The sequence below is a fragment of the Rhinatrema bivittatum genome, chromosome 2 (assembly GCF_901001135.1).
Source record: "Rhinatrema bivittatum chromosome 2, aRhiBiv1.1, whole genome shotgun sequence".
NCBI classification, from domain to species: domain Eukaryota; kingdom Metazoa; phylum Chordata; class Amphibia; order Gymnophiona; family Rhinatrematidae; genus Rhinatrema; species Rhinatrema bivittatum.
The window spans coordinates 600,108,218-600,133,930 of NC_042616.1; the positions used below are offsets into that span (position 1 = coordinate 600,108,218).

The window sequence follows — 25,713 nt, forward strand, 5'->3', positions numbered from 1 at the left end:
ATGGTGCGCTCAAGTCCTGACAGAAAAAAAATAATAAATCAGTAAAAAAAAAAAAAAAAAATTTGGCAAAGATAGTTTAACCACTTCAGTTTTGCATGATTAATCTCATGCTCTGAAACAGACATCAACCCCCTGTGTTAGTATTATTCATGGGGAGGTTTGGGATACTCATCTTCACCCTGGGCCTTCTAAACCTCCACCTCAATCATGCTTGCACAGGAAAGGCTCACTTCCTTGCATAATATTGTTCAGTTAGCAGATAAGATCATTTAAAAGGGTGAATAGTCCAATGCAAGACATGTTTTCTGTGGTTTGAGCATCCTGATCTAATGCACAGTGTGATGGAACAGTATGTCACGCTGATGCTGTGTGCAGGGTGGCATTCTAATGGCCATTTTGGTCCTGGAGAAAGCTAGATTTCACCGAATCAGCATAAGATGTTGTTGTGCATGAGCTTTCAAGACTTCAAAGGTCCCTTTTTCAGCTAGCATCTGGAGAAAGGACCTTTGTGCTTTCAAAAGCCCACATAAAACGTCTTCTTTGGATAATGCACACAGTGAATAATATGGAATTACAGTAACCGTTTAGTGATTTCTGTTGGTATTAAACATATTTTCCTTTGTTTTTTGGATGACAGCCACCCCCCAAATTAAACTACCCTCATTTTGAAGGCTGCATTGAATTAGACGACCTCAATGAAAATGTTATTAGTTTATACAACTTTAAGAGAACGTTTATGCTCAACACCACTGAAGTGGAGCCGTGCAGAAGGTAAAGGAGGGGACAAGTAGTTTTCATTCAGAAAGTAGCTTAAATAATTTCTCCTATGCACATGGATACTCCCGTGCTCTCTGATTGTACGTGTACTGGGGAGGAAAGCTGCTGTTAAGCTGGTCAGTACCACGGGGCAGTGGTTCTTGCTGGTCTGACGGGAGGACTCACAAGATCTTTGCTCAAAATAGATTTCCCATTCTTGGGAACCCTCGTGAGGAGTTTAAAATGCTATTGGTGTCTTGAAAATAACAGCGCAGCTGAACCGCAAAATCCCAGTCCCGTCTCCCACCCCTCCTCCCCATTCCCCCCTCCCCCACAAAAAAGAAGCAAGCTGTTGCATACCTGATATGTTTTTTTGGGGGTACATGAGTTCTAGAGTGAGAAGGGTCAACTTGGGCTCTGCCATGAGCAGGGTCCCAGAGATGGTGCCATTGTGACAGCAGATAGGCTCTGCCCAAATAACCTCCCAGGATCTCTGGAAAGCTTTATAGAAATCAGTGCAGTAAGATCCCAAATCTTGGGGAGGCCTGGAGTGCAGGGGCCCTGCAATGCCACAAGTGGGCCCCTGCACCTGGAGTGCAGGGGCCCACTTGTGGCATTGCATGGTGAGAATCGCCTTATCTGATTTCTGCAGCCCAGTGAGGTTGTGAGTGCAGTTTGGAGACTTTGTTTTGCATCTGGGAATAGCCATAACAAAGCCAGCTTTTCTTTTGTCACACTTGTACAGTACTTAATAAACAGCAGTACGAGAGTAAAATTAATTAAGCAGAAAAGGCAGAATAATCTTAAAATGTTGCTGAATTCCCACATTAATCCCAGCTGCTTTCCAGCCAGCTACTGCTGCTCAGAATCACTGATTGGACCTTTGAGGAGGCTGACATGGTTACTTGAGATAAAAGAACTATGGTTAGAGAAGGAGCTGCAGAAGATTTTGTTTATATTTATATCCTTTTTATAAATGATGGGAGATGGGTAACAGGCATGCACTCTTTTACCTCTTCTTTAGAGCAGAATCTGACAATTACTATGGCGACTGGGTTTTCCTTGGCTGATGGAATGTCTGTTTGAGTCTTAGCTGACAATATATGATCCAACATTGTGTTCTGGTGGTGGTTCTGCCTGTCTGATATCTCACCATTCAATATTGCAGACACAAAGAAGAGTCTGACAGCAATTTCTTTGAGGGGACAGGCTATGCACAAATAGTCTCGGAGCATTCTTTGTTCTCTAGTGTGAGCTATGAGCAGACAATTCAGACAACGGTTGACAACGGCCTGCTGTTATTTGCAGAAAATGAGGTATAGCACGCATCTGTAACTTTTTTTTGTTCTGTTTCCTGTTTATTGAATTGCTATATGAATTTTTTTCTGAAAGCTCACTGACCTCCCTCCCACTGTAGCTCTAATATCTTTCGAGAGTACCATCAATATGAACTGGAGGGTTCCGTGGAACAAATATTTTTCTGCACATGAAAAATATCGAGGCAGCACACAATCAGGGTTGGATTTTCCTCCACCGCTGTTCTGATTCCCAGGGGAAAATCCCCCACCCCAAGTCTTCTGCCTTCGGGCACTGTAACTTGAAATCCGGCCCTGCACACTGTTGCTAAATGGTGTCTGGTAAAAACAGTAAGGGAAGATTTGCCTACAAAAAGCACAGGAAGATGCTACTTATTCCTTAATAAGGGGCTCTCGCTACTACTAATTGCTTCATGCGAAGCCCTTGCCAGCTCTGCTGAATGTGATGTGGCACTGTTATTTTTTCATAAAATAATCTATCAAAGGGGTCTCGAGGACACTTTTCAGCATATCACGGACTAAAGATGTTCAATCTGCAGCTAAGGAAACCGGGGATTACCAAAGGGCTGGACAGAGTGCACCAAATAGTTTCATATGATCTGGTGAGATCTATTGGGATGCTCAGGTGTTAAAAGGATTAAAAGGAATATTAAACATAGAAACATGATGGCAGAAAAAGACCATTGTGGCCTATCCAGTCTGTCCCTACCAGTCCCTCAGGGATCCTCTGGGTTTATCCCATGCTTTCTAAATTCACATCCTGTTTTTGTCTCCATGGGGAGGTTGTATCGTGCATCCACCACCCTCTCTGTTAAGAAATATTTCCTGAGTCTACCCACTTTCACCCTCATGCATTGGAAAAACATTATTCACAGAGAATGGTAAAGCTATGAAATAGCCTGTAGAAGAAACGATGGATTGCGTGTATGCGTTCAGGCTCACTTTGTACCAGTTCTCTTTACGGGAAAGAATATAAAGTGTTAACATGTCCATCTACTTGTACCTGTGGAAAAGAGCTCTCACAAGTTTATGTCAAGGATGCTTTTCCTAAGTGTCTTTGTCATAGGTATGAGATGAAGAAATTTTTTGCAAGGCCCTGACACAGCAGAACTGGTGAGGTGACGCAGATACAGGAGCTAGAGACTAGCTTATTGATTCCGCCATTACCAGTTCAGTGTCTCCATGCCTGCAGCATTAGAATCATCTCTGTGAACGCTTGTATGCACACACCCTTGTACAAAACCTCAAGCTCATAATAGTGTCTTTTTTATTTTTATTTTTTTTGTGCACTACCTTCATATGAAGGAAAGTTACATGACACAATATTTGTTTCCTTATCTCACCAGACCAGGCCAGACCATTTCATCAGTTTAAACATCGAAAATGGCATCTTGGTGTTCCGGCATAAACTCGATGAAGGACCCGTGCAAGAAATAAAGAGCAGCCAACCCCGAATAAATGATGGCAAAGAGTATCCAGTACGTATTAGGTGCCATAAACCATACAGTAAAAACAAAAAAAACAAACATGAAGAGAAAATATTTGAATGTAGCCTACCCCTTTATCCCACCATCTTATCCTAAGCCAAAAGGAAGTATTTTATTTGTATCTCCATTTGTACTTTACACTGAAAATAAAATTTTCAATACATTACTGCAAGTTGGTCTTCAGGGTTTGAATATAATGAATGATATATTATCATTCATTATATGAATGATAATATATCATTCATATAATGATATATAATTTCCACCTGCTGTTATACTGTAAACCGATATGATGTCGCTACAAATATCGGTATAGAAAAGCTTATAAAAAAATTAATATATAATGAACCTTAATAAACACTTTTACACACATACAGTCATGAGACCTTGACCTGTACATAGATTCAGCTTTATGAAGCAAGGGATGTACATGCACCTCATCATAAGGAAGGCAAACAATACTGCTAGTGCCATTGACTTGACTATGATGCCACAAAAGGTTCTCTAATTTAACTAATCATTGATTTGCAATATCTAGTTGCCCAGTGGTCAAATAGCTAGCTCTGTGGATAGTTGGAAGGTTGGGTAGAACCCCTTCATTTTGAAAGTACCTAAATATATATATATATCTATATCTATAGATAGAGATTGATATATATAGATAGATAGATAGAGATCAATATATATATATATATAATCTTTTCTTCTTTATATTGTCTCCAGATTCAAATGCGTATAATCAGATCGAAAATGCTACGGATTAGCCAAACTGACTTAGCAATTCAGGCTGACTTACCCTTCTTCAATTTTTCCACATACTATTTTGGCGGAATTCCTTCTTCTCTCCGAGAACGGTGAGTTGAATTCTAATAAAACAACGCCTCAAAGAAGGCAGACTGGAAAGTTCCCGATTCAGCACTCTCTCCACTGAGAAAGGACTGCATAGTCCATCTTTAAACATCCACTTTCTATGAGAATTTATTTTGTTTACAACAAAAAAATACGAGAAATGGGTGGATAAAAGGTAAATGCTATCTCATGTTAGAGAGGTGCACCCTGATATAAACTGCAAGAGCCAGTCGTGGCCTTTCCCTTTTCATCCCTTAATCTTCTGATCCAGCTTTATCCGTGTAGAGTGGAGGATGACAAGTCCCAGAATGTGTGGCTGAAATACCATGACTGATTCTCAGTATCCCTGATGAATAGGAATTAGTGGAGAGGGATGCTGCAGGCAATAACATAGAGCCCCATTTCTATATGTTCCTGAGAAGGCAGGGGTCACACTCACTTCTGAGGCCAAGCCCTCGCAACCATGGGGTAGATTCTCCAAAAGTGTGTGTGGGGGGGAGGATAGACCTCAAGACCTAGGGTACAGGGGACAATCCTTTCAGGGTGTGATAAGCTCAGTAAATGTAGTGCGGAAGAATGTAAATGCCATGTAACCGGGCGGACACTCTAGATGGGTGTTCCAACTTAAAACTTTACTGCTGCAGATCTTCAAGAGTAATCACTTGACACCATACTCTCTCCTTTTTTGTTACATCCATGTCCTAACTCAGCTTTCCCAAAATTTCTCCTTATCTGTGAATGTGTCTGTCGGTATTTAGATCCCGGAATATCCAACCCTCCAGGGTAAGGATTCCAGTGGGGGGGGGGGGGGGGGGGTGCAGGAGCCTCCTAGATATGGGAACTCCCTTCCCAAAAATAACTGAGATCTAGATGCTCTCCAGATCTCCAAGTCTCCCAATCTTCTCTTCTCTTTCTGGAGCACAGATTCCAGTAGAGGGGCCCCATGATGAACAAATCTTAGTCCTAGTGGGATTTTTAAAGCTGAAAGTGCCAAGATCACAGCAGGGAAACTCCTTTCCCCTTTCTGAGCAGGGAGGATGGCAGCAAAAACTTCCTACCAAAATGAAAAAAGGTTTACAAAATATAATGAGGTCAATATTCAAAGCCATTTGATGGATAACTCACAAATTATCCATCTAACTCCAAGTTAGCTATTTAAATGTTTATTTTTGAATAATGACCTCAGTCAAGACATTTGCTCAGCACAGAGTCACTTATGCCTATTCCCTATTCCCTAGGTCTGAGATTGAGGCAGGTCTTCTTTCTTCCTATCATTTCCAGGGCAGGGGATATTCCTCCCTGAATCAGCACCATGAAACTCCAAACAGCCAGGAAGTGGACTAGAAAGGAATCTGCCTCCTTCCAATCCTGTATAGACAGATATGAGGCCTAGCCCATCAAGACCAGGGGGACCAACCAAAACATTTTCCTCCTCCTCCAACTGCTAAGCAAAAATGCCACACAGATCTCTAACCCTGTCTGCCCGTAGCAAGCAGGAGCGTGCCAACGCAGCCGCCCACCACACAGGGGTGTTGCAATAAGTGGTTTCCCCCATTCCTATACTCCTCTGTCCGAGGTCTTTGACTAAGGCCATCTAGTCCAGATCCCAAGGGGGTCTCTACAAACAAACCTATTCCAGTCCATCCTCTGATTGGTTGAAAACTGCTCGGGTCAACCAACGTTGATAGTACCATGACAAATGATGCGCCTCATCCGGCAGCACTTTAGTTGTAACCCATCCATAGCTCGTATATTAGGGGTGACCTTACAGCTCCACGGTCTGAGGGAGGGGTGAAGCTGCGCCAGGTTTCACCCCATTGCGTGCACAGCGATGTACTTCTGATTTCCTTACTGAGTTCCCTGAGAAAAGCAGGAGTACTTCTTGCGTTCAGTGGGGCAAAGCCATGGCTCGGTCAGTTTATGTCACAGACAGGCAGCTATATGGGCACCCTAATTATGGAGCGTGCCCCCCGCCCCCCCCCCCAAGCAGCTGATTAATAAATATGAATCCTAATACTTATCTGACCTGTAATCGCTGCCAGATCTGACTGTGATCAGGAACTTGATTTCTCTTAAGGAAGGAAACATAGCTGGCATGCATGCTAGGAGCTTATGATGTGCAGGCTGGATACTTCCTCTTCCTGATGGTGAGAAGCATTTGGCCAAGGCAAGACAGCTGTAGGCATGCATCTTTCATGAACCTGTTTTTACTGAGAGTATTCATAATTATTCCTGAGTAAACTGAAATAACATAACACAGAGTTCCCATTTGTCCTTTTAGGTATTGTACCTTATAAGTAGCCTTGTAGGAAATTAGAAAAAAAAAATCTGTAATAACTCAGAAGATGTTGACCCTTCATGCTGATGATTTGCTGTTCATGCTGATGGCAATTTTCAAAGCCATTTCTGTGGGTAAAGAGCGTTCCCTCCCCTCCAGGAAATGAACTGAACATTTCCAACAGCAGGGCCTACTTTTACCCGCAACCCTGGGGCAGGGTTCAGTCTGAAGGGGTAAAATTACACACGTGGGTTTGCTTTTTTCCTTTAACAGTCTCAAAGAGAAAAGTCCCCACGTGCTTTGCAGTAATGCGGGTAGAGTGAAATTTGCCCCCCTCCTCCACTACCAAGTGCAACCAAAGCCTGGCTTTAAACAGTAGGAATAACCAGAGGAGAGCGCAAAGGGCTGAAAAGAAAGCGATTAAGAAGCTGGGAGGGATGGGAGTAGGGTGTCGCTTCTGATTTATGTGGTTTATAAACAGGAGTAGCCTTCCAACCAGTTCAGTCTCTCACCCACAGAAAATCACCGGTATGTTTCTGATCCTATACTGCGTGTGAATTTTACTCAAATGCCAAAGTGGGCTGAAATCTGAGGCACAGCTCTTCCTGTAGGATGTACAGCACGGGCGGCATCTTTCCCCAGTTTTCTGAATGCAGTTCTCCTTACTTCCGCTCCAGTGAAATAGCTCCATATGAATCTGCGTGGCTGACGGACCTTGGGCTACGTTGAGAGAACTGTGCTACAGCATCAGTGGGCAGTAGAAATTCTAAATTGTAGTGTTGCGCTTTTCCTGTTCTTGCACATGCAACTGATTATCTGCTAGTGCCTTCCCGAGCTCTCATTTTATTATTATTTTATTTTATATCAGCTTTGGTATTGAAACCCCCGCATTCCGTGGCTGTGTGAGAAACATGAAAAACCCTGCCGGCTCTGTCAAATTTGCAGAAACTGTTGGCGTCACTAAAAGGTGTTCAGAGAACTGGAAGGTAAGTGGTTCATGTGCCGAATTCACTATTTGCAGGTGGTTAAAAGGGAAGCAGTCAAGTAATTCATGAAAGGAAATTATGTGGGGGAGACATCTAGGCTTCTACCTGAAATAGAATTAGTCATGCGTTAGGAGAGGCTCAAAGGAATGACCTTATTGGATAAAGAAGTTTCCTATAAGCAACTGCCCCTCACAGGTCTTCTGGCAAATCATCTTTCTCCAGTGCAATATGTCCTAAATTCAGCTGCATGACTTATCTATCGCTATGCTCGCATTACCCTTCTTCTGAAGTCACTGAATTAACTCCCTATCCGCTCCCGCATACAGTTCAAGCTCCTCTTTCTCACCTACAAATGCCTTTACTCTGCAGCACCTCACTGCATCTCCTCTCTTATCTCTCTCTACAACCCTCCTTGTGCACTGCGCTCATCGGATAAGTCATGCACATCTGTGTCCTTCTCCTCTACTGCCAATTCCAGACTCCGTTCTTTCCACCAGGCTCTGCCGTGTGCTTGGAATAGTCTTCCTGAACTGGGGCGTCATGCTCCCTCTTGTCATGTTTAAATCTCATCTAAAGACCCAGCGTTTTGAAACTGCTTTTAAATCTTATGCCTGATTGCTTTTAGTCTTGTTAACTAACTTTCTTTTCTTTTTAACCATTGTCTTGCTTGGTGAAATACCCCAAGTCTCTTGTCCTGTAAGTTTGTCTTATTAGATTGTAAGCTCTTTGAGCAGAGACTGCCTTTTTGCAAGTTTGTACAGTGGGACAAAAACAAAACCGACTCGGAACCCACACAGAATAAAGTGGTCAAACAAATAATTCCGGGGCCTTCTGCTAATCAAAATGCAAGCTGTGCATCTCTGTGATTATAAAAATATGCACCTTGTTTGTTTATTTATGTATTTATTTTGTTTTATAGACAAGATCAGACCAAAGAAACAAACACTCACACAAAATGTATTGCATTAGAAAAACATGAGATTGAAAGAGCTCCAAATCTTAGCACAGTTGATTTCATGTGGGTTATCAGATAACTATGTGCTGAGCGCTATCAAAAATAAAGTACGTGATCATATGCCCAAACGCTAACTTTATTTTAGAATATTTTTCTAAAAGGTGATTACTCAAAAAAACCAACCCCGGATCATAAATACTTCCTTGAAACAAAGATTTGGACGGTAGTCGTGTTTCATTTGGATCCTAGCTCCCTTTTTTAGGTTAAAGTCCTGGACTGCTGAATGATCTATTGATACAGAGGCTGCAATCACTCAGCATTCCAAGACTTTACCGATTAAAATGGAGATGAGATCCAGTGAACCTTTTGATACACAGTAGGATTACAGATCTTTCAGTTTGAAAATTTGTTACGACCCTTTTTGTGAAGTATGACTGCCGTTGGGTCTCTTTTTTTTGATGGCGTGTTTATGATCTGAGGCTTTTGAGTAATCACCATTTAAAAAAAAAAAAAAAAAAAAGATTTCTGTAATAGTTAGATCTTGGGTATATGGTAGGACATACTTTTGTGCATGATATTTGATAACGCTCAGAGCATATTTATCTGAAGACCCATATATCACTTGATCTAGTTGTACCTCACTATGGTGATTACTTCATGGGACTTACACTGGCCTGCTGCTGAGGATTGAAACAGCATGTCAATCCATTGGGCCTGGCTGAAACTGACAGTTCCCACAGTTAATAGGCTCTCTCTGCTTAATGCGCACAGGTTTTGTTGTGCAAGATGTGCTTCATAAATTTGCTCTACCATGGCCCACTGACAGCGCTTCCAGGAATTTTGGTTTATCTCTTAGGCGAATGTTATCCTCGATCTGGACTTTGTGCGGACCTAATTTCATCTTGCAAAGTAAGCGTCAACAGAGAATATAAATATACCTCATGTCTGTCTCCTTTCTGTTTAGATTGTCCGGACCGCAGAGTTCTCCCGGGGTGGATCACTAGGACTGAAATCCGATGGTTTTGCTTTCCCCGATGACTTTCAAGTTGGGTTTGGATTCCAGACCTCGCAGCACAATGGAATGTTGTTGAATCACAAAACGCAGGTAAGGGAAGAAGGTGCAGCGAGGAAGCCAGCTACAGTGAGCCTCTTAATAGCGCCGTCATATCCTTCCAATACATATCAGTAGAACACAGCTTAGCAGCCCCATATTCCAGGGAATTGTAAAATGTTTATACAAAAATCATAATTTCACTATTCATAAAAACGAGATGGAAGTGATTTGCATGCCCACTGCATATGGGCTTTTTAGTAGCACTTTTGAGATGTCTTAAAAGTGCTCAGCCCATCTATTTGGAGGCACAATTACATCCTTTACCATACACTAATCTTTTTCAAGCTGGAAAAGCAGATCCACCATGGTCCCATATGTTGCACTATTGAAAATAAATGGGACCTGATGATGTTTAGATCATTTTTTAGAAGATCCATGCAAGTGCCTGGTGTTTGTTGCCTTTCTTGTTCCATTCAGCGTTTATTAGACATTTTTCTAGTCAACTAGTTCTCTGTGCTTTTCCTGACAGATCTTGCCTCTTCTTCCTCTACAGCATAACTGAGATCCGCCCCTTCTCTTCCTTCCAGTCAGAACATTCATCCATGCCCTGGTAATCTCCTCCCACCTTACCCCTGTGTAATCCCTTCAGAATGCAGAAGCAAGGATCTGCTTCCTCTCCTGCCTGTCTGCCTGCCCTTACCTTCCCTGGTTCCCTGCCTACATCTACATTAAGACTGATCAATAACCTAACATAGAGAATAAGGAAGCCCAGATTTAACAGCAGGCATTTTGGTTAAGTTGGCCAGATAAACTTACCTGATTTAATGTCAACTGGCCATGCCACTGAATATCCCCAAATAAATCCTAAATTAGCCAGGTACAACATTAATTTATTTCATTTCAATTTTCTTTTTCTTTTCTGTTCATGACAGGCTCCCAATCAGAGCATTGACATCAATTATTACTTAGAATCAGAAGGGGTTTTTTGGTTTTTTTTTATGAAGGCATCAGACCATCCTCTGCATGCCACAAAGGTTTTGTTTGGTGTTTGTGAAATTAGTGTTCTAGCCAGGGGCACGCAGACAACTATAAATCAAAAAATTCTTATAAAGATTTCCTACTGCCTAAATTATTATATCCAAGACATCTTTATTACAGTCCGTCACAAGTCCAAAAAAATCTATCCTAGGTGTTCCCTGTTAAAGCATCTCTTTTTGTGTCTCTAACATGATCTTGTATGCATATGCCTGCATAAAAATGTTCCACTTTGTCAAGGCCTTGTATTCCTTTGTTCTGCTCTACATCTCAGCCTTCATTTTTAGTCACACCACTCCGGGTCAACCAAACAGGCCAATCCAGTCCTGGTTTTTCACCCTATTGTATGCAGGGACTTGTAGTTCTGATTTTCTTATGGAACTTGGTGGGAAAATCAGACACATAAATCTGTATATGCAGCGGGGTAAAACCCAGGACTGGATGAGCCTGTTTGGCCGGCTCAGGTTGAGGTGGCAACCCTACATCTTCTGCACTCTGCACTCAGCCCTTGTCTCTCCTCTTCCCCCCCCCCCCCCCCCCCCCTTCATCTTCCCTGTTTGCTCCCTGCCTAGGGTTGCCATCCGGCTAGATATCGCAAGGAACGAGCTAATCCAGTTGCTCACTTACCAGAACCCCCACCTCTCTCCTAAAAGTCCTGCCTGAGGATACGCCTCTTCATAGAAGCTTTCCACCAACTCTATGAACTGCTAGCTCGCTACCCCCATCCTCCTATCTCTCCTACGTCTGTTCCCAAGGAGACACTGGGGGCTGGATCGCTCTTTACCTCTTCCGTCTGTATGTGATCTGTGCTGGTTATTTCTTCCAACTGTGTTTTCCTTGCATGCATTATCAAAGTGATATTAACAAATAAATATACAATAAGAAGAGCAATGATATATTCTTAAAAAGCGCCCTTTCCAGATATTTCCTTAAAGGTGAATTTTAAAAGCCCGACGCGCAGCGAAATTAGAGGATGCGCGAATATGTTGGGCTTGCCCACGCCGAGCAGATTTTAGAAGCCGGCTGGATGCACGCATAAATGCTGCTGCGTGCACATCTCGAAGCTTTCAAAAAAAAGGGGCCGGGGACATGGGTGGTGCATGGACGTTTTTGAGACTTGGACCAGAAATTAGCGCGTAAAATACTCATGTGATTCCGCGCACGCCGAGGTCCCCTGCCGTGTAACCTTACTTCTATGGATGGCGTGGATGTAAAAAAAAAAAAAAAGCCATTTCGGAGGGGTGTAAAGGGTCTGGAGTAACTGGGTGGTGTTACAGGCTATCAAACCAAGGGGGTATGGAGGTCCTATCTGGTAACTGGGCAAACTGGTAAAACGGGCAATGGCGTCGGTACGCATCCCTTTATAAAATTTCCCCCACTTAACGCTGTAGAAGCGGCTTATGTGCTCGTGGTCAGACTGTTTTATAACATGCTCGTATATATATATGCGTGTAGGTTACAGAACAGCTGTGTCCCTGGGCACGGGCAGACGAATGCGCGCACGTGTGTCCCTGCGCCAGTTTTAAAATTCATTGTTTAGTGAGCAGGTCCTTTTTTTTCTCTTGTTCGCTGTCATAAGATTTTCACTGGCTCCACCAAAGAGAGAATATTTAGTGTCGCAGAGAAAGATGTGAGAGATTATTTAAGGTGTCGGAAACACGTGGCTTGGATTGTTATGGAAACAGGAGGAAGCCCTTGCGGTGGATACAGCCCCCGGCTTTCCAAATGGGATTTGGCTGTGGCCATGTTCCTCTTTGTGCTGTGGTCCGTTTAGATGAATGCTTAACTCTTCTAACGGGTGGCTCTGATTCTGCTCTGCTTCCAGTCTGACGAGCTGCGAGTGTACCTGGACAACGGCTTCGTCAAAGTGAACACCAGGGCCGACCAGCTGACTTCTGTGGACAAATACGAGGATGGATTGATGCATTATGTGTCCCTGATAAAAGATGTCGATAAGTAAGTGCAATTATTCAGAAAAAGAACCGAAGCGTGAGAGGGAATGAATGTGCTCTTAGCGGGTTGGTTGTTCCGATGTTTGGCTGGGAGAGCCTCGCCTGACGGGCCTGTTTTAAACAGCAAAACCTTCTTTTCCCAAGAAATTCCTTCTATTATTAAGGCAGCAGAAGGCTGCCACCAGATTCAGTAGATGCTACCCGGTGTCGCCGTATTGGCAGCACTTTGAGAAAATAAACACTAAGGGGTAGATTTTCAGACGAGCGCGAACAGCCTACTTTTGTTTGCGCTCCAGGCGCAAACAAAAGTACGCTGGATTTTAGTAGATACGCGCGTAGTCGCGCGTATCTACTAAAATCCTGGATCGGCGCGCGCAAGGCTATCGATTTTGTATAGCCTGCGCGCGCCGAGCCGCGCTGCCTCCCCCCGTTCCCTCCAAGGCCGCTCCGAAATCGGAGCGGCCTTGGAGGGAACTTTCCTTTGCCCTCCCCTCACCTTCCCCTCCCTTCCCCTACCTAACCCACCCGCCCGGCCCTGTCTACACCCCCCCCTTACCTTTGTCGGGGGATTTACGCCTCCCGGAGGGAGACGTAAATCCCCGCGCGCCAGCGGGCCTGCTGCGCGCCGGGCCGCGACCTGGGGGCGGGTACGGAGGGCGCGGCCACGCCCCCGGGCCGTAGCCACGCCCCGTACCCGCCCCCAAAACGCTGCCGACACGCCCCCGGAACGCCGCGACGACCGGGCCCGCCCCCCGACACGCCCCCGACACGCCCCCCTCCGAGAACCCCGGGACTTACGCGAGTCCCGGGGCTCTGCGCGCGCCGGGAGGCCTATGTAAAATAGGCTTCCCGGCGCGCAGGGCCCTGCTCGCCTAAATCCGCCCGGTTTTGGGCGGATTTAGGCGAGCAGGGCTCTGAAAATCTACCCCTTAAGGTTCAGATATTGCTAATTTGTTCTTTTCTCGATCCATTCTATAATATTGATAGTCCCCCTTATCAGCAGGCACTGTCAGAGAGTGCAGGCTTTTTTCGTCATAAAAGTCCGCTCTCACAGGTACCATTGTTTAATTTATTAATCCTGTATTTTAACCACAGATCTGATTTTTATAGCAAATGCACTCATTCAAAAAAAAAAAAAAAGCATTCAAAATTACCAGCATTTTGCTTGCACAGTGGGACATTTTTGGCTGCCGTTGAAAGTTGGGGCTGGGGAGGAAGGAGGAGGCGGCTGTTAAGGAGGAGGCGGCTGCCTTGACAGATTAGGTTTTGGGAAGGGTGGAAGAGGCGGTGGCATCAGCAGATGGAGCGAGGGAGGGAGGAGGAGGAGGCTGCTGCTAGGGAGGAGACATCGGCGACTGCTTCAGCAGGTTGGGGCTAAGGAGGGAGCAATATCAGGCTGGGGAGGGAGGGAGGAGGTAGATACCATTCCTCCTGTGTATCCTGTGTGCAACATGCACTTTTCTATGCGTGATGAAAGTGATGTGAGCCAAAGCCATGGGGTGGCCGTTACAGCTCCCAATGCCCTTATCAAGGTGGGCACTTCCCAAAACCCAGCTATGCCCTGCATCATTTTCATACAGACTGCAGGAAGGCGAGCACACAGCGCGCCCACATGTTAAGAAAGGGCCATGTTTTGCCACCCAGTAATAAAGCACCTGGAAAGTTACTTTGAAAGGCATATTAAAAGAGGATGTTTCTTAAATATTAATGTAAATAAACATTGCCATTAATTAGAGAGCTGTGATTTTTGGAAACAGTTTATTTCTTTTTTTTTTTTTTTTTTAACAAAAGGCCTTTCTAAATGGTTTCTTAGTGTAGTATTGCAATGGTAGATTTTTGGCTTTTAATATTACCGCGGGAATGACCTTCCTTTAGTGACATTGCTGCACTTCTATATATATATGGAGCTGTACGCCTGCAGTGCCCGCAGCAGTCCAGTTCCAAGCACTGCATTATTAATGGAATCAATGGCATGCACATTAAAAAAAAAAAAAAGAGTGGCCTAAGTTTTCAAAAAGATGCTGCTTCCAAAAGGGTAGCCTGTTGTAACAAGAATAGTTTTAAGCACCAATTAAATTCTTTAAGAAGACTTCAGTTTCAACTAGAAAATTCTACTGACATCTGCCTCTTGCTCCCTGTACTAGGGGGTGCAGTTAGACCCTGTGCACACTGACGTCCTTCCATATTTCTCACATATAGCAGGAATAAATAAAGTCAAACTACAATCTGGTCTAAGGTTCCTCTTTTTTCCTTTTGTTAGTCACTAAAAAAAGTAGAGATGCGCTTTCATTGCCTCTTTCATTTCTTATCGTTTCTAAACTGAAACGATGATAAAATTGACTATTTTGTATTCTTTTTTTAATTTTTCATTTAGTGCACACTATTGTGATTTAGGGGTAGATTTTTTAAAAAAATACACGCACGCGTCCATGTGCGTGCACAACCCGGCGCACACACATGGACGTGCGATTTTATAACATGTGCGCGCCAGAGCGGACTGGAAGGGAACTTTCCTACCCCCTACCTTAATCTCCCTTCCCCGCCCTTCCCCACCCTCTAAAACCCTTTTTTTTTTTTAACCTTTTATTTTGCAAGTTACATGCGCATGCCGGCGCACGAGGCTCTGGGACAGCGAGGAACGGCGCTGTCCGGCCCGCCCCTCCCCGCCCCCGGGACCACCCCTTCACAGAGGCCCAGCTCTTGTGAGCGTAACAGGGGTTAAGCGCGCGGCCGGGCCTCTTCTAAAATGTGCAAAGCGCGCGCAAGGCCTGGCCGCGCGCGTAAGTCCCGTTTTTTATGTGCGGTGGGCGGGGGGGAGGGTTTAAAATCCAGCCATTAATGCATGCTGTTCGAGTTAATGCACACTGGGGCGGATTTTCAGAGCCCTGCTCGCCTAAATCCGCCCAAAACCGGGCGGATTTAGGCGAGCAGGGCCCTGCGCGCCGGTGAGCCTATTTTACATAGGCCTACCGGCGCGCGCAGAGCCCCGGGACTCGTGTAAGTCCCGGGGTTCTCCGAGGGGGGCGTGTCGGGGGCGGGCCCGGTCGTCGCGGCGTTTAGGGGGCGTGTCGGCAGCGTTTTGGGGGCGGGTACGGGGGCGTGGCTACGGCCCGGGGCGGTCCGGGGGCATGGCCACGCCCTCCGTACCCGCCCCCAGGTCGCGTCCCGGCGCACAACAGGCCCGCTGGCGCGCGGGGATTTACTTCTCCCTCCGGGAGGCGTAAATCCCCGGAGAAAGGTAAGGGGGGGGTGTAGACAGGGCCGGGCGGGTGGGTTAGGTAGGGGAAGGGAGGGGAAGGTGAGGGGAGGGCGTTAGAGGATTCCCTCCAAGGCCGCTCCGATTTCGGAGCGGCCTTGGAGGGAACGGGGGTAGGCTGCGCGGCTCGGCGCGCGCCGGCTATACAGAATTCATAGCCTTGCGTGCGCCGATCCGGGATTTTAGTGGATACGCGCAGCTCCGCGCGTATCTACTAAAATCCAGCGTACTTTTGCTTGCACCTGATGCGCCAGCAAAAGTACGCCTATTCGCGTTTTTTGAAAATCTACCCCACTGTTTGAGTTGTAAGAGTGTACACTAACTCAGTGCACACTAAACAAAAAGGGGTAGATTTTAAAAGGTGCGCGCACATGGACGTGTTATAAAATGGGGTGGATGCACGCGCCTGTGCGTGCGGCGCACGCAAGTGTGGGTGAACTTTTGCAAATTACTTGCGGCGACGCAATCGGGCCTTCCCCAGTTCCCTCCCATTAAGGAGGGAACTTCCCTATCACCCTCCCTAAACTCACTCCCTCTTCCCCTCTCCCTAAACCCTAATTATCTCTCCTCTTTTTTTTTTTTTTTCAACTTACTTCAGGGCCGGAGCTGAAGTACGTTGCACGCGCCGGCCAGCTGCCAGCGCGCGAGTCATTTGTACAGCGTACAATGGCGCTGTCCCGGCCCTCGTGCGTGGACCAGGGTTTTCGCGCGTGGCCGGGCCCCTTTGAAAATTTGTGTGGCGCATGTGAACCCCGGGTTTTTCATGTACAGGCCTTTTGAAATCCAGCCTAATATGTTTAAAAAATGAAAGAAAACAAAAAAAGGGGAGGGGAACGAAACAAAACAAAACAAAAGTTTTATCGATGCACACCCCTATAAAAAAAAAGGGCATTAGGGCATAGCCCCAATTTTATGACCACTTTTTGTATCTAACCCAGTATGTGTCACAAATAAATGAGAAGATTTTGGGTGGTCTACAATAAGTAAAGGGCTATGTAACTTGAAAACATTCTTTGGAGTTTCTTCCCCATACACACACTCCCATTTTCATTGTCTCTGCTCTGTTTCAGGTTGAAATTCCTCGTGGATGACAAGCCATTGACAGTGGACAGCAACCCAAACCCTTCTGGAGGCTCCCGCGGTGCTATTTATCTGGGTGGAACCAGCTTTGAGGGTTGCATCACCAACGTATTTATCCAAAGGTATCCATAACAGCTTTCCAGTGCCTTCCCTTTCCAGAAATTTAAAAAAAAAATGACCATAGGAGTGATCCAGCAGCCAGATTCTCACTAGCCCATCCTGTGATTTTTAAAAAGAAACACTGATGGTGAATGTAAACAAACTGAACATGTAGTGGATGCTTCCAGAGTATTTGGGCAAAACTCAGCTCAGCTGCTAAGGGCCCAGTGAAGGCAGCATAACTTTCCAGTGGTAGCCAAACCGTGCATCGGGTTAGCCCTGTGTAAAAGTTATCATCTGCAGCTACTGTGAGTTGAGAGGTTATCTGACTGATAGAGTTCTATCGGAAAGAGGCCCCTATATGGGTTGGTGTGCGCCTCAGGATCCCCTGTTCCCTCCTTGGCAGGAGCCTGTTCAGTCAGTCTTGTGATTCTGCAATAGCTGCCTGACAGTTTCGCTGGGGCGAAAGGTAGGAGGCTTAAAGGGGAGCCATGAGCGTGGCATCTGGAAGTTAACCTTGCATCACGCAGAAAATAGCTTTCAGTGGCAGGGATATTTTTTTCCCATTTGAGGGCGCGGAGTATTACATTTTAGCATTCTGCATCCTTACTGGCGAATTTTAAATTGGCCATGCACGTAAAAAACGGAGGTCACGCACCAAAGTGCCGGACCCAGAGAAAGGGGTGGTCCAAGGGGCGGGGCTGGAGGCGGCCGATATAGTGGCCATTCCCCACTGTGCCAGGGAAGCAGGCGCCAGCAGTTGGCCGGCGCGCGCAAGTTGCTTCTGCTCCAAAGGAGCAGTAAGCCAAAAAACAAAACAAAAAAATGAAAGGTAGGAGAAAAGGTTTAGGGGGTGGGGAGGAGAGGGTAAGAGGGAAGGAGTATGGGTAGTTGGTTTGGAAAGTTCCCTCTCAGTCTGCTCCTTAATTGGAGCGGACTGGGAGGGAACTGGGAAAAGGGACCATCATGTTGCCACACACGTAAATTAAAAATTTACACCCCCCCACCGCATGGGCAAGTCGTGGGCCATGCACGGATGTTAAAATCTGCCATGCATGTGTGCGCGTCCCTCGTATTTTATAACACTTGCGCGCGTGTTATAAAATAGCTGCATCCATGTGTGCGTGCCAGGAAGCGCGCACACATGGACGCACGCATGTAGTTTAAAAATAGGACTAGGGGGCACTCCATGAAGTTAGCATGTAGCACATTTAAAACTAATTGGAGAAAATTCTTTTTCACTCAGTGCACAATTAAGCTCTGGAGTTTGTTGCCAGAGGATGTGGTTAGTGCAGTTAGTGTAGCTGTGTTTAAAAAAGGATTGGATAAGTTCTTGGAGGAGAAGCCCATTTCCTGCTATTAATCAAGTTGACTTAGAAAATAGCCACTGCTATTACTGGCATCAGTAGCATGGGATCTGCTTAGTGTTTTGGAACTTGCCAGGTATTTTTAGCCTTGTTTGGCCTCTGTTGGAAACTGGATGCTGGGCTTGATGGACCCTTGGTCCGACCCAGCATGGCAATTTCTTATGTTCTTACCCCTTAGAACATTGACCTTGACATTCTCTGGATTTATTAGCAAGGTGCATATGGCATGAGTTAACAGCCCTGCCATTTTCTTTGCTCTTCAGAACAGCTCAAGATCCCCAGGTCCAGAACCTCGTCAATTACACTGAGAAGACACAAGTGGCACTGGGACTATGCAGCCTGGAGCAGCCGCCCCTGGCAATGCTTTTGAAGGAGCTGACCAGTCCTAACAACTCTGTGAAAAGCGACGATGACCTGGTCTTAGTAAGCAAATGCCCACCATATATGTATATATATATATATATATATATATGTATATATATATATATATATTTTTTTTTTTTTTTTTTTTATTTTGTCACAATAAAGTTACATGACCCTTTTGAACTATTGCTCCTGTAGGTATCCAAGGAACAGCTTCCTCCTCTTGCCAGAATCCAAGCACAGCAAGAATCGAAGAGTTGTGCTCTTTCCTTGCAGCCAAAATCCACTGACGGAGCCTATCAATTTGGAGAGTCTTCTACCAGTTACTTATTGTACACACTGGCCAAGGACTCGCTGAAGGACAGGTAACTTTTTATGTCTGTGCCTGAGCCCTTCCGCCAGAGTCACCAGCTGGCTCTGCTTTTTCTTTTCTTTTTTTTTCTAGCCAATCTGATCCAGTTCTGGTTTTCCCTCTGGTTGCTTGGGTTAAAGCAGCCGTGGAAAGGGTTAAACCAGAACTTGGTGGCTCAGTGCTGCCTACTACCATGCTGGAGCATGCCCGGTTTAATTCCCGAATTGAGTCATCAGGTCCCCAGGTCGGCTGGGGATGCTGCAGGGCTGTCATTCACAAGCTCTTGAGAGGCAGGAAAGAAAGGGAGATAATGATGGTGACATCTGGTGGCCTGGGTCTACAGCCCATGATAGAGAGCCCTGGTGCATGGCTCTTGGCCTTCGGGCTGTTGCTGCAGTGACAGACAGAAACAGTGAGGGGGAGGGTCTGTTAAAATAGGGGGACAAATCCCCAGGTAGATGTGAATGGAGGCGTATGGTGCCAGGATCTCAGCCCTGGTCCTGATTGAGCTTGAACAAAAAGGGAGAAAAGAGGAACTAGTAGGCCCATTTGATAGCAGCACTTTCCAGTTGTCCATGAATTTGTGGCCCCTGGATGCTGGCATTCAGAATTGCCTGGTTTGTGCAGAGACTGGACAAACTGTTGTGCAGGAACTTCTTAGTTCATCAACAAGTGTCATGTGACCATAATCCTGCTGGAGAGTTACACTGTCTCCTCCAGTTAACATTTTACTGCCTATAAAGCACGGGAGCAGCTATAGAAAGTCCACATCCCCTTCCAAAATATAATATTTGCCTTTTGTGGTCGTACGGTCTGGAAGTAAAATGGATTAAGACAGTGCTTGTTCCAATTATCCGCACAATCCTACCCCGAAATTGTACTTGTCACATTGTGTAAGGGCGTCTGCTAAAGATGCTAAATCAGCCCATAATTAAGAAAGAGGGTAGATCGGGGAGGGCTCTGCCAGCACTAGTCTTCCGCACGGTTGTCATCATCACGACCCCGGGAGCTCAGCAGCAGTATTGTGGAAAAAGCATCGGGGGTATCTAGAATGCTGAAGAAAAATGAGCCAAAATAAAAACCAAAACACAAAACATTACTTATTGAAACTTTAATCATGGCGGATGAGATGATACTTGTAGGGGCGTGAGGAAAGGGCGGGGTACAAAAGCAGACAGTGCCTGGATCTCACAGGAGTTTCCCTGCCCTTCCTTGCTGTCACAGGTCCCATTTCTCGGTGGATGTGCGAACGGCTGTACCAGAAGGGCTGATCTTTCACATGGTCGACAAGCACGAAAGCTCCTACCTGGCTCTTCACATGTCAAAGGGCCGCTTTGTCTTTTCTTTTGGAACGGGAGGAAAAAAAATCAAGATCAGAAGCAAAGAGAAATACAGCGATGGGCAGTGGCATACAGTAAGTGCTTATCTGCTTTGTTTGTTTTCCCCTGTTATATGTCCAGAAAGTTCAGTTATTAAAGATCAGATTATATATATATATATATATATATATATGTGTGTGTATACTGACCTGTTTTTATTTGAACTATTCCTTTGAAGGGTAGTTTATTTAAGGATGGAAAACACAGGTCTAAGTAGCTTTGCAAGAAAAGGAGGGTGGAGCTAGAGAATGTGTTAACTGCATTTTGAGAAATGGAAAACAATGAAGGGCAGAAAACATGTTTTCCCTGAGTCACATAGAAGTAACTCTTGAAAGCTAGAATCTAGAACCACCTTGTTATAACTTTTCAAATGGTTTTTTTTTTTCTCCTCTCTTGCTTTTCCGTGCCATCGCATTTGGGTCAGAAACATCTAGCTGCAGTCCTTAGGAATCTCTTGCAAGAGAGAGGGCTCAGGGAAATGTTATCAAATTGTCCACATGTCAATACTAGGCCCCTTTCATTTCAAACCCCTTGCCTGCCTCCTGCTATTTTATCCTACCTCCGGTGCTGATCTGCACTAAGCCAGCCACTGCCACTGCTACACCCTTTGCAAAGGGTGTCTGATAAACCTGTTGCATAGGGCCGGCACCCTTCCCTCTGTAGGTCTCAGCAGAAAGCAAAGCCAGGAAATAAACTCTTTCTTGTGTCTTCATTCAGCTGTTGGCCCACCCACTAAACTCTCTTGAAATGCACCACTAACTGTGATTAGCTGAAATAATTTATCCTCCCACTTCTTCCTCTGCCTCACACATTTTCGTTAATTTTTCAAATTAGCGTAGGAGTTTAGTTTTATGCAATGTTGTTTCTTTTTAGGCTGTGGCATGGTATTCTGTTAGTAATTTTAGTGCTTTTTTTGTCTTTTGTAAGGTGGTGTTTAACAGGGATGGAAGGAACGGCCATCTGGTCATTGATGGTCTAAGGTCTCGCAAAGGCAGTCTCGCAAGCAATTCCACATTCCACACGATGGCGTTACTCTACCTCGGCGGCCTCCCAACACTGAAGCTTCAGGTAATGACGTGATGGGGCTTTCTAAAACTATTCATCAAGGTTTTGACAAAATAAGAGTGTACATCATGTTATGCAAAAAAAATAAAAATCGAAAAACAGGAAAAGGATAACAGAAAAAGAAAAAAAAAAGGAAATCATGAGAAAAATATCCAAGCCCAATCTTACGATGCTAAATCCATCACAATTCAGGGGTGGGCCAGTGTTCAATACTAAGAAAAATTCACCTTCCAGAAAACAAGGAGGACAAAGAAGTAAATAGCAAAATACATAGCTATAGCATTTCAAATGCAGGTCAAATCCTTCCTTTGTCTTAAGGAGAGATTGCTGATGGAAGAGGAAGAGAAGCCAGGAGGGTGGGAGTGGCAAGAGGAGGGAACTCCAATACATAGCCAACTGCTCTGAAAACTAGAAAGCTGTTTACATTTTGATAATGTGAAGCTACAAATGACCTATTCGTAAGCTACATTTCTATGTTGTAAACTGCTTTGAGTGAATTTCCATTAGCAAAAGGCGGAAAATAAATCCAAGTAATCCTTCCATTCTTCCCCTAGCAGAATCCTCAAGAATTTCCTGAAACCAAGAGTTGTGGTTGCAAATTTAATGATATATGCATCCATCAGTCTGGAAGAAACAGAAACATGATGACAAAAAAAGACCATATGTCCCATCCATCCAATGTATCTAGCCTTATAATTCTCATCACTGCCTCAGAGATCCCCTATATTTATCCCATGTATTCTTGAATTCAGATACTATTGTTGTCTCCACCACCTTCACTGGGAGGCTGTTCCTTGCATCCACTACCCATTCTGTGAATAAAATATTTCCTAAAATTACTCCTAAGTCTTCCCCCTTTCACTCTCATCCCATGACCCCTCATTCTAGATCCTCCTTTCCATTGAAAGAGGCTCACCTCCTGTGCATGGAAACCTATGAGATATTTGAATGTCTGCATCATAGCTTCCCTATCTTGCCTTTCCTATATGATATACATGTTTAAATATTTCTCTATCCTGATATTCTTTAGAACAAAGACCACTGATCATTTTAGTAGCCAGCCTCAGAACTGACTCCAGCTGGTTTATATCCTTTTGAAGGTGCAGTCTCCAGAATTGTACACAGTATTTCAAATGAGGTCTCACCAGGGACCTATACAGGGGCAATATCTCCTCTCTTTTTCTTCTGACTATTCCTCTCCCTATGCAGCCTAGCATCTCTCTGGCACTTGCTTTCGTTTTATCCACCTGTTTAGCCACCTTAAGATCATCAGATACAATCACCCCCAGCTAATTTCACTTCCAATACTGTGCCTTTCTCTTGGGTTTTTGCACCCCAAATGCATGACTCTGCCTTTTTTAGCATTAAATCTTAGCTGTCAGTCTCTAGACCATTCCTCGAGTTTCACCAGATCCCTTTTCATGTTTTCCATACTTTCCTGGCTGTCTACCCTGTTGCAGGTTTTGGTATGATTGACGAAAAGACAAGCCTTTCCCACCAGTCCTTTCCTATGTCACTCACAAAAATGTTGAAAAGAGCTGGTCTCAGGACTGATCCCTGAGTCACACTGCTAGTAACACCCATAGTAACATAGTCCCCTCCTCAAAGAAAACTCCATTTACCAGTAACCTTTGTTGCCTCCCTCTCAACCAGTTTCTAACCCAGGCAGTCACTCTAGATTCCATACCAATGGTACTCAATTTATTTATAAGTCTCCTGTGCGGACCGTTATCAAAGGGCTTACTGAAATGGAAGTATAAGAACATAAGAATATGCCATACTGGGTCAGACCAAGGGTCCATCAAGACCAGCATCCTGTTTCCAACAGTGGCCAATCCAGGCCATAAGAACCTGGCAAGTACCCCAAAATTAAGTCCATTCCATGTTACCATTGCTAATGGCAGTGGCTATTCTATAGGTGAACTTAATAGCAGATAATGGACTTCTCCTCCAAGAACTTATCCAATTCTTTTTTAAACACGGCTATATTAACTGCACTAACCACATCCTCTGGCAACAAATTCCAGAGTTTAATTGTGCGTTGAGTAAAAAAGAACTTTCTCCGATTAGTTTTAAATGTGCCCCATGCTAACTTCATGGAGTGCCCCCTAGTCTTTCTATTATCCGAAAGAGTAAATAACCTATTCACATCTACCCGTTCTAGACCTCTCATGATTTTAAACATACTATGTCAAGCGCTCTCCTTTGATGTAACTCACTCATCACACAATCAAAGAAATTGATCAGATTCGTCTGACAAGATTTACCTCTCGTAAAACCATGCTGCGTCGGATCTTGCAGTCCATTGGTTTTCAAAAACTGCACTGTCCTCTGTTTTAGCAGCGATTCCATCAATTTGCTCACCACAGAACTCAGACTAACTGGCCTGTAGTTCCCAGCCTCCTCCTTACTTCCACTTTTATGAATAGGAACTCACATCTACCCGTGTCCAGTCCTCCGGAACTACCCCAGACTCTAAAGAAGCTTTGGAAGGGTCAGCCAGCGGAGCTGCCAGGACATCTCTAAGTTCCCTCAGTGCTCTCAGATGTATCCCATCTGGCTCCATCACCTTACCTACTTTAAGTTTAGTTAGCTCCTCATGATCACACTGTTCTGAAAATTGATTGAGGTTTACCTCACTTCCAATCATATTTGTGTTTGTTTTGTGGTCCTACTCCAGGCCCTTCCTCAGTGAACACCGAACAGAAATATTTGCTAAGAAATTTTCACTTTTTCCTCTTCACCTCTGAGTCTCACAGTGCCACTTGTTCATTTCCTTCTATCACTAATCTAACTGAAAAAGTTTTGTCCCTCCATTTTAATCATAGTTGCTAATATTTTCTTCCACTTGAATTTTTCCATTGCTCAGTAATTTCCCATGTTCTCGTAGCTTGTCCCCAGGGAAGAGCCAGGCCTTCCCTTGTGCTTCACTGTCGGTGAACAGCAGTTGTTGGTAACTCTGCTAGGAATCACGACAGGGCTCTGTGGAACGGGTCTGCTCAGCACCCATCACAAGGCGCTCTCCACCTCATCCCATCCCGACGTGATTTTTTTTAACTTGTTCACACAGGAGTTGTCCTATAAACGGAACACTGCCTCAACAGCGATAGATGTTTGAGTCCCAAACCAAATTGCACAAATGTGAGAAAATTCTCTCTTTGGCAGTCACCACCTGTAGTGCAGGCTATCAAAATGCAAAGCTTCCAGAAGTGAACCAGAGACTCGAGTCCTTTTTAATAATCTTAATTCATTACATTATGTAAATCCAACAGATCATTTCAAGCAAGATTCATACAGAATTTTTTCATGAATAATTTTTTTCCAAAAATTAATTTTAATGTTAGGTAAATCCAGATTTATGCTCTAGAAGTCCTTTACTTTTTTTTTATTTGTCTAAGATTCACTTATGCCTGCTGCTCTGTCAGAAGTAGATTTGCGCCTCGTTGCATTGGGCTACAGTTAATGCTCTATGTCCTGAAAAATACCCAGTCCATGCCACCCACTTGCTGTCGGAAAGTCAGTGCTGTTTCTTTTGTGAAACAATACACCTCCATGCCCTCATGAAATGGCCGCATATTCTGTATCGGTAATACCTCTTGCAAGAACTGCCAGAGCCAGCGAGGTGCTGCGCAGGTTTCTATGACAGGCTGTACTCGCTTGTGGTAAAATGTTTTCTGTTTCTCATCATAATTGCACTGGTCAGCAAATAAATATATTCCACCACTGAAGCCTGTTGAGGAGCCTTAAGGCATCTTGTACAGAGGGGTCCCCTCCGTATAAGAGTGCCTTGCATAACAAACTATGGCTAATGGTGAAGTTCTGTCCTGCAGCACAGACCATGGACCGCATTACTGAAGAGTTGTAAATATATTTGTGTTCCAGAGTTTACCAAAGAAAAGTTTTGTGGGCTGTCTGAGGAACTTCAGGCTGGATGGAGAGCCCATGGACCCCCCTGCCGAGGTCTCTGGTGTCACCCCATGTTTTGAGGGCCCTTCAGAGACAGGAATCTATTTCTCAAATGAGGGTGCATACGTAGTCATAGGTAAGAAAAAAAAGTGCTCTCAAGTTTTATTCTTTTATTTTG

The 25,713-nt window shown here is 44.7% G+C and overlaps 1 protein-coding gene across 1 annotated transcript in view; it reads left to right on the plus strand.

Annotated features, from left to right (window-relative positions):
- LAMA3 (laminin subunit alpha 3) overlaps positions 1-25,713 on the plus strand; it is a 469,061-nt gene that overhangs the window by 436,355 nt on the left and 6,993 nt on the right. The window contains 13 exon segments of the mRNA XM_029591143.1: positions 638-771; positions 1,925-2,072; positions 3,419-3,550; positions 4,283-4,413; positions 7,555-7,672; positions 9,592-9,732; positions 12,542-12,672; positions 16,995-17,126; positions 18,734-18,893; positions 19,032-19,198; positions 20,410-20,599; positions 21,492-21,632; positions 25,512-25,671. Coding sequence (XP_029447003.1) covers positions 638-771; positions 1,925-2,072; positions 3,419-3,550; positions 4,283-4,413; positions 7,555-7,672; positions 9,592-9,732; positions 12,542-12,672; positions 16,995-17,126; positions 18,734-18,893; positions 19,032-19,198; positions 20,410-20,599; positions 21,492-21,632; positions 25,512-25,671 — 1,885 coding nt within the window.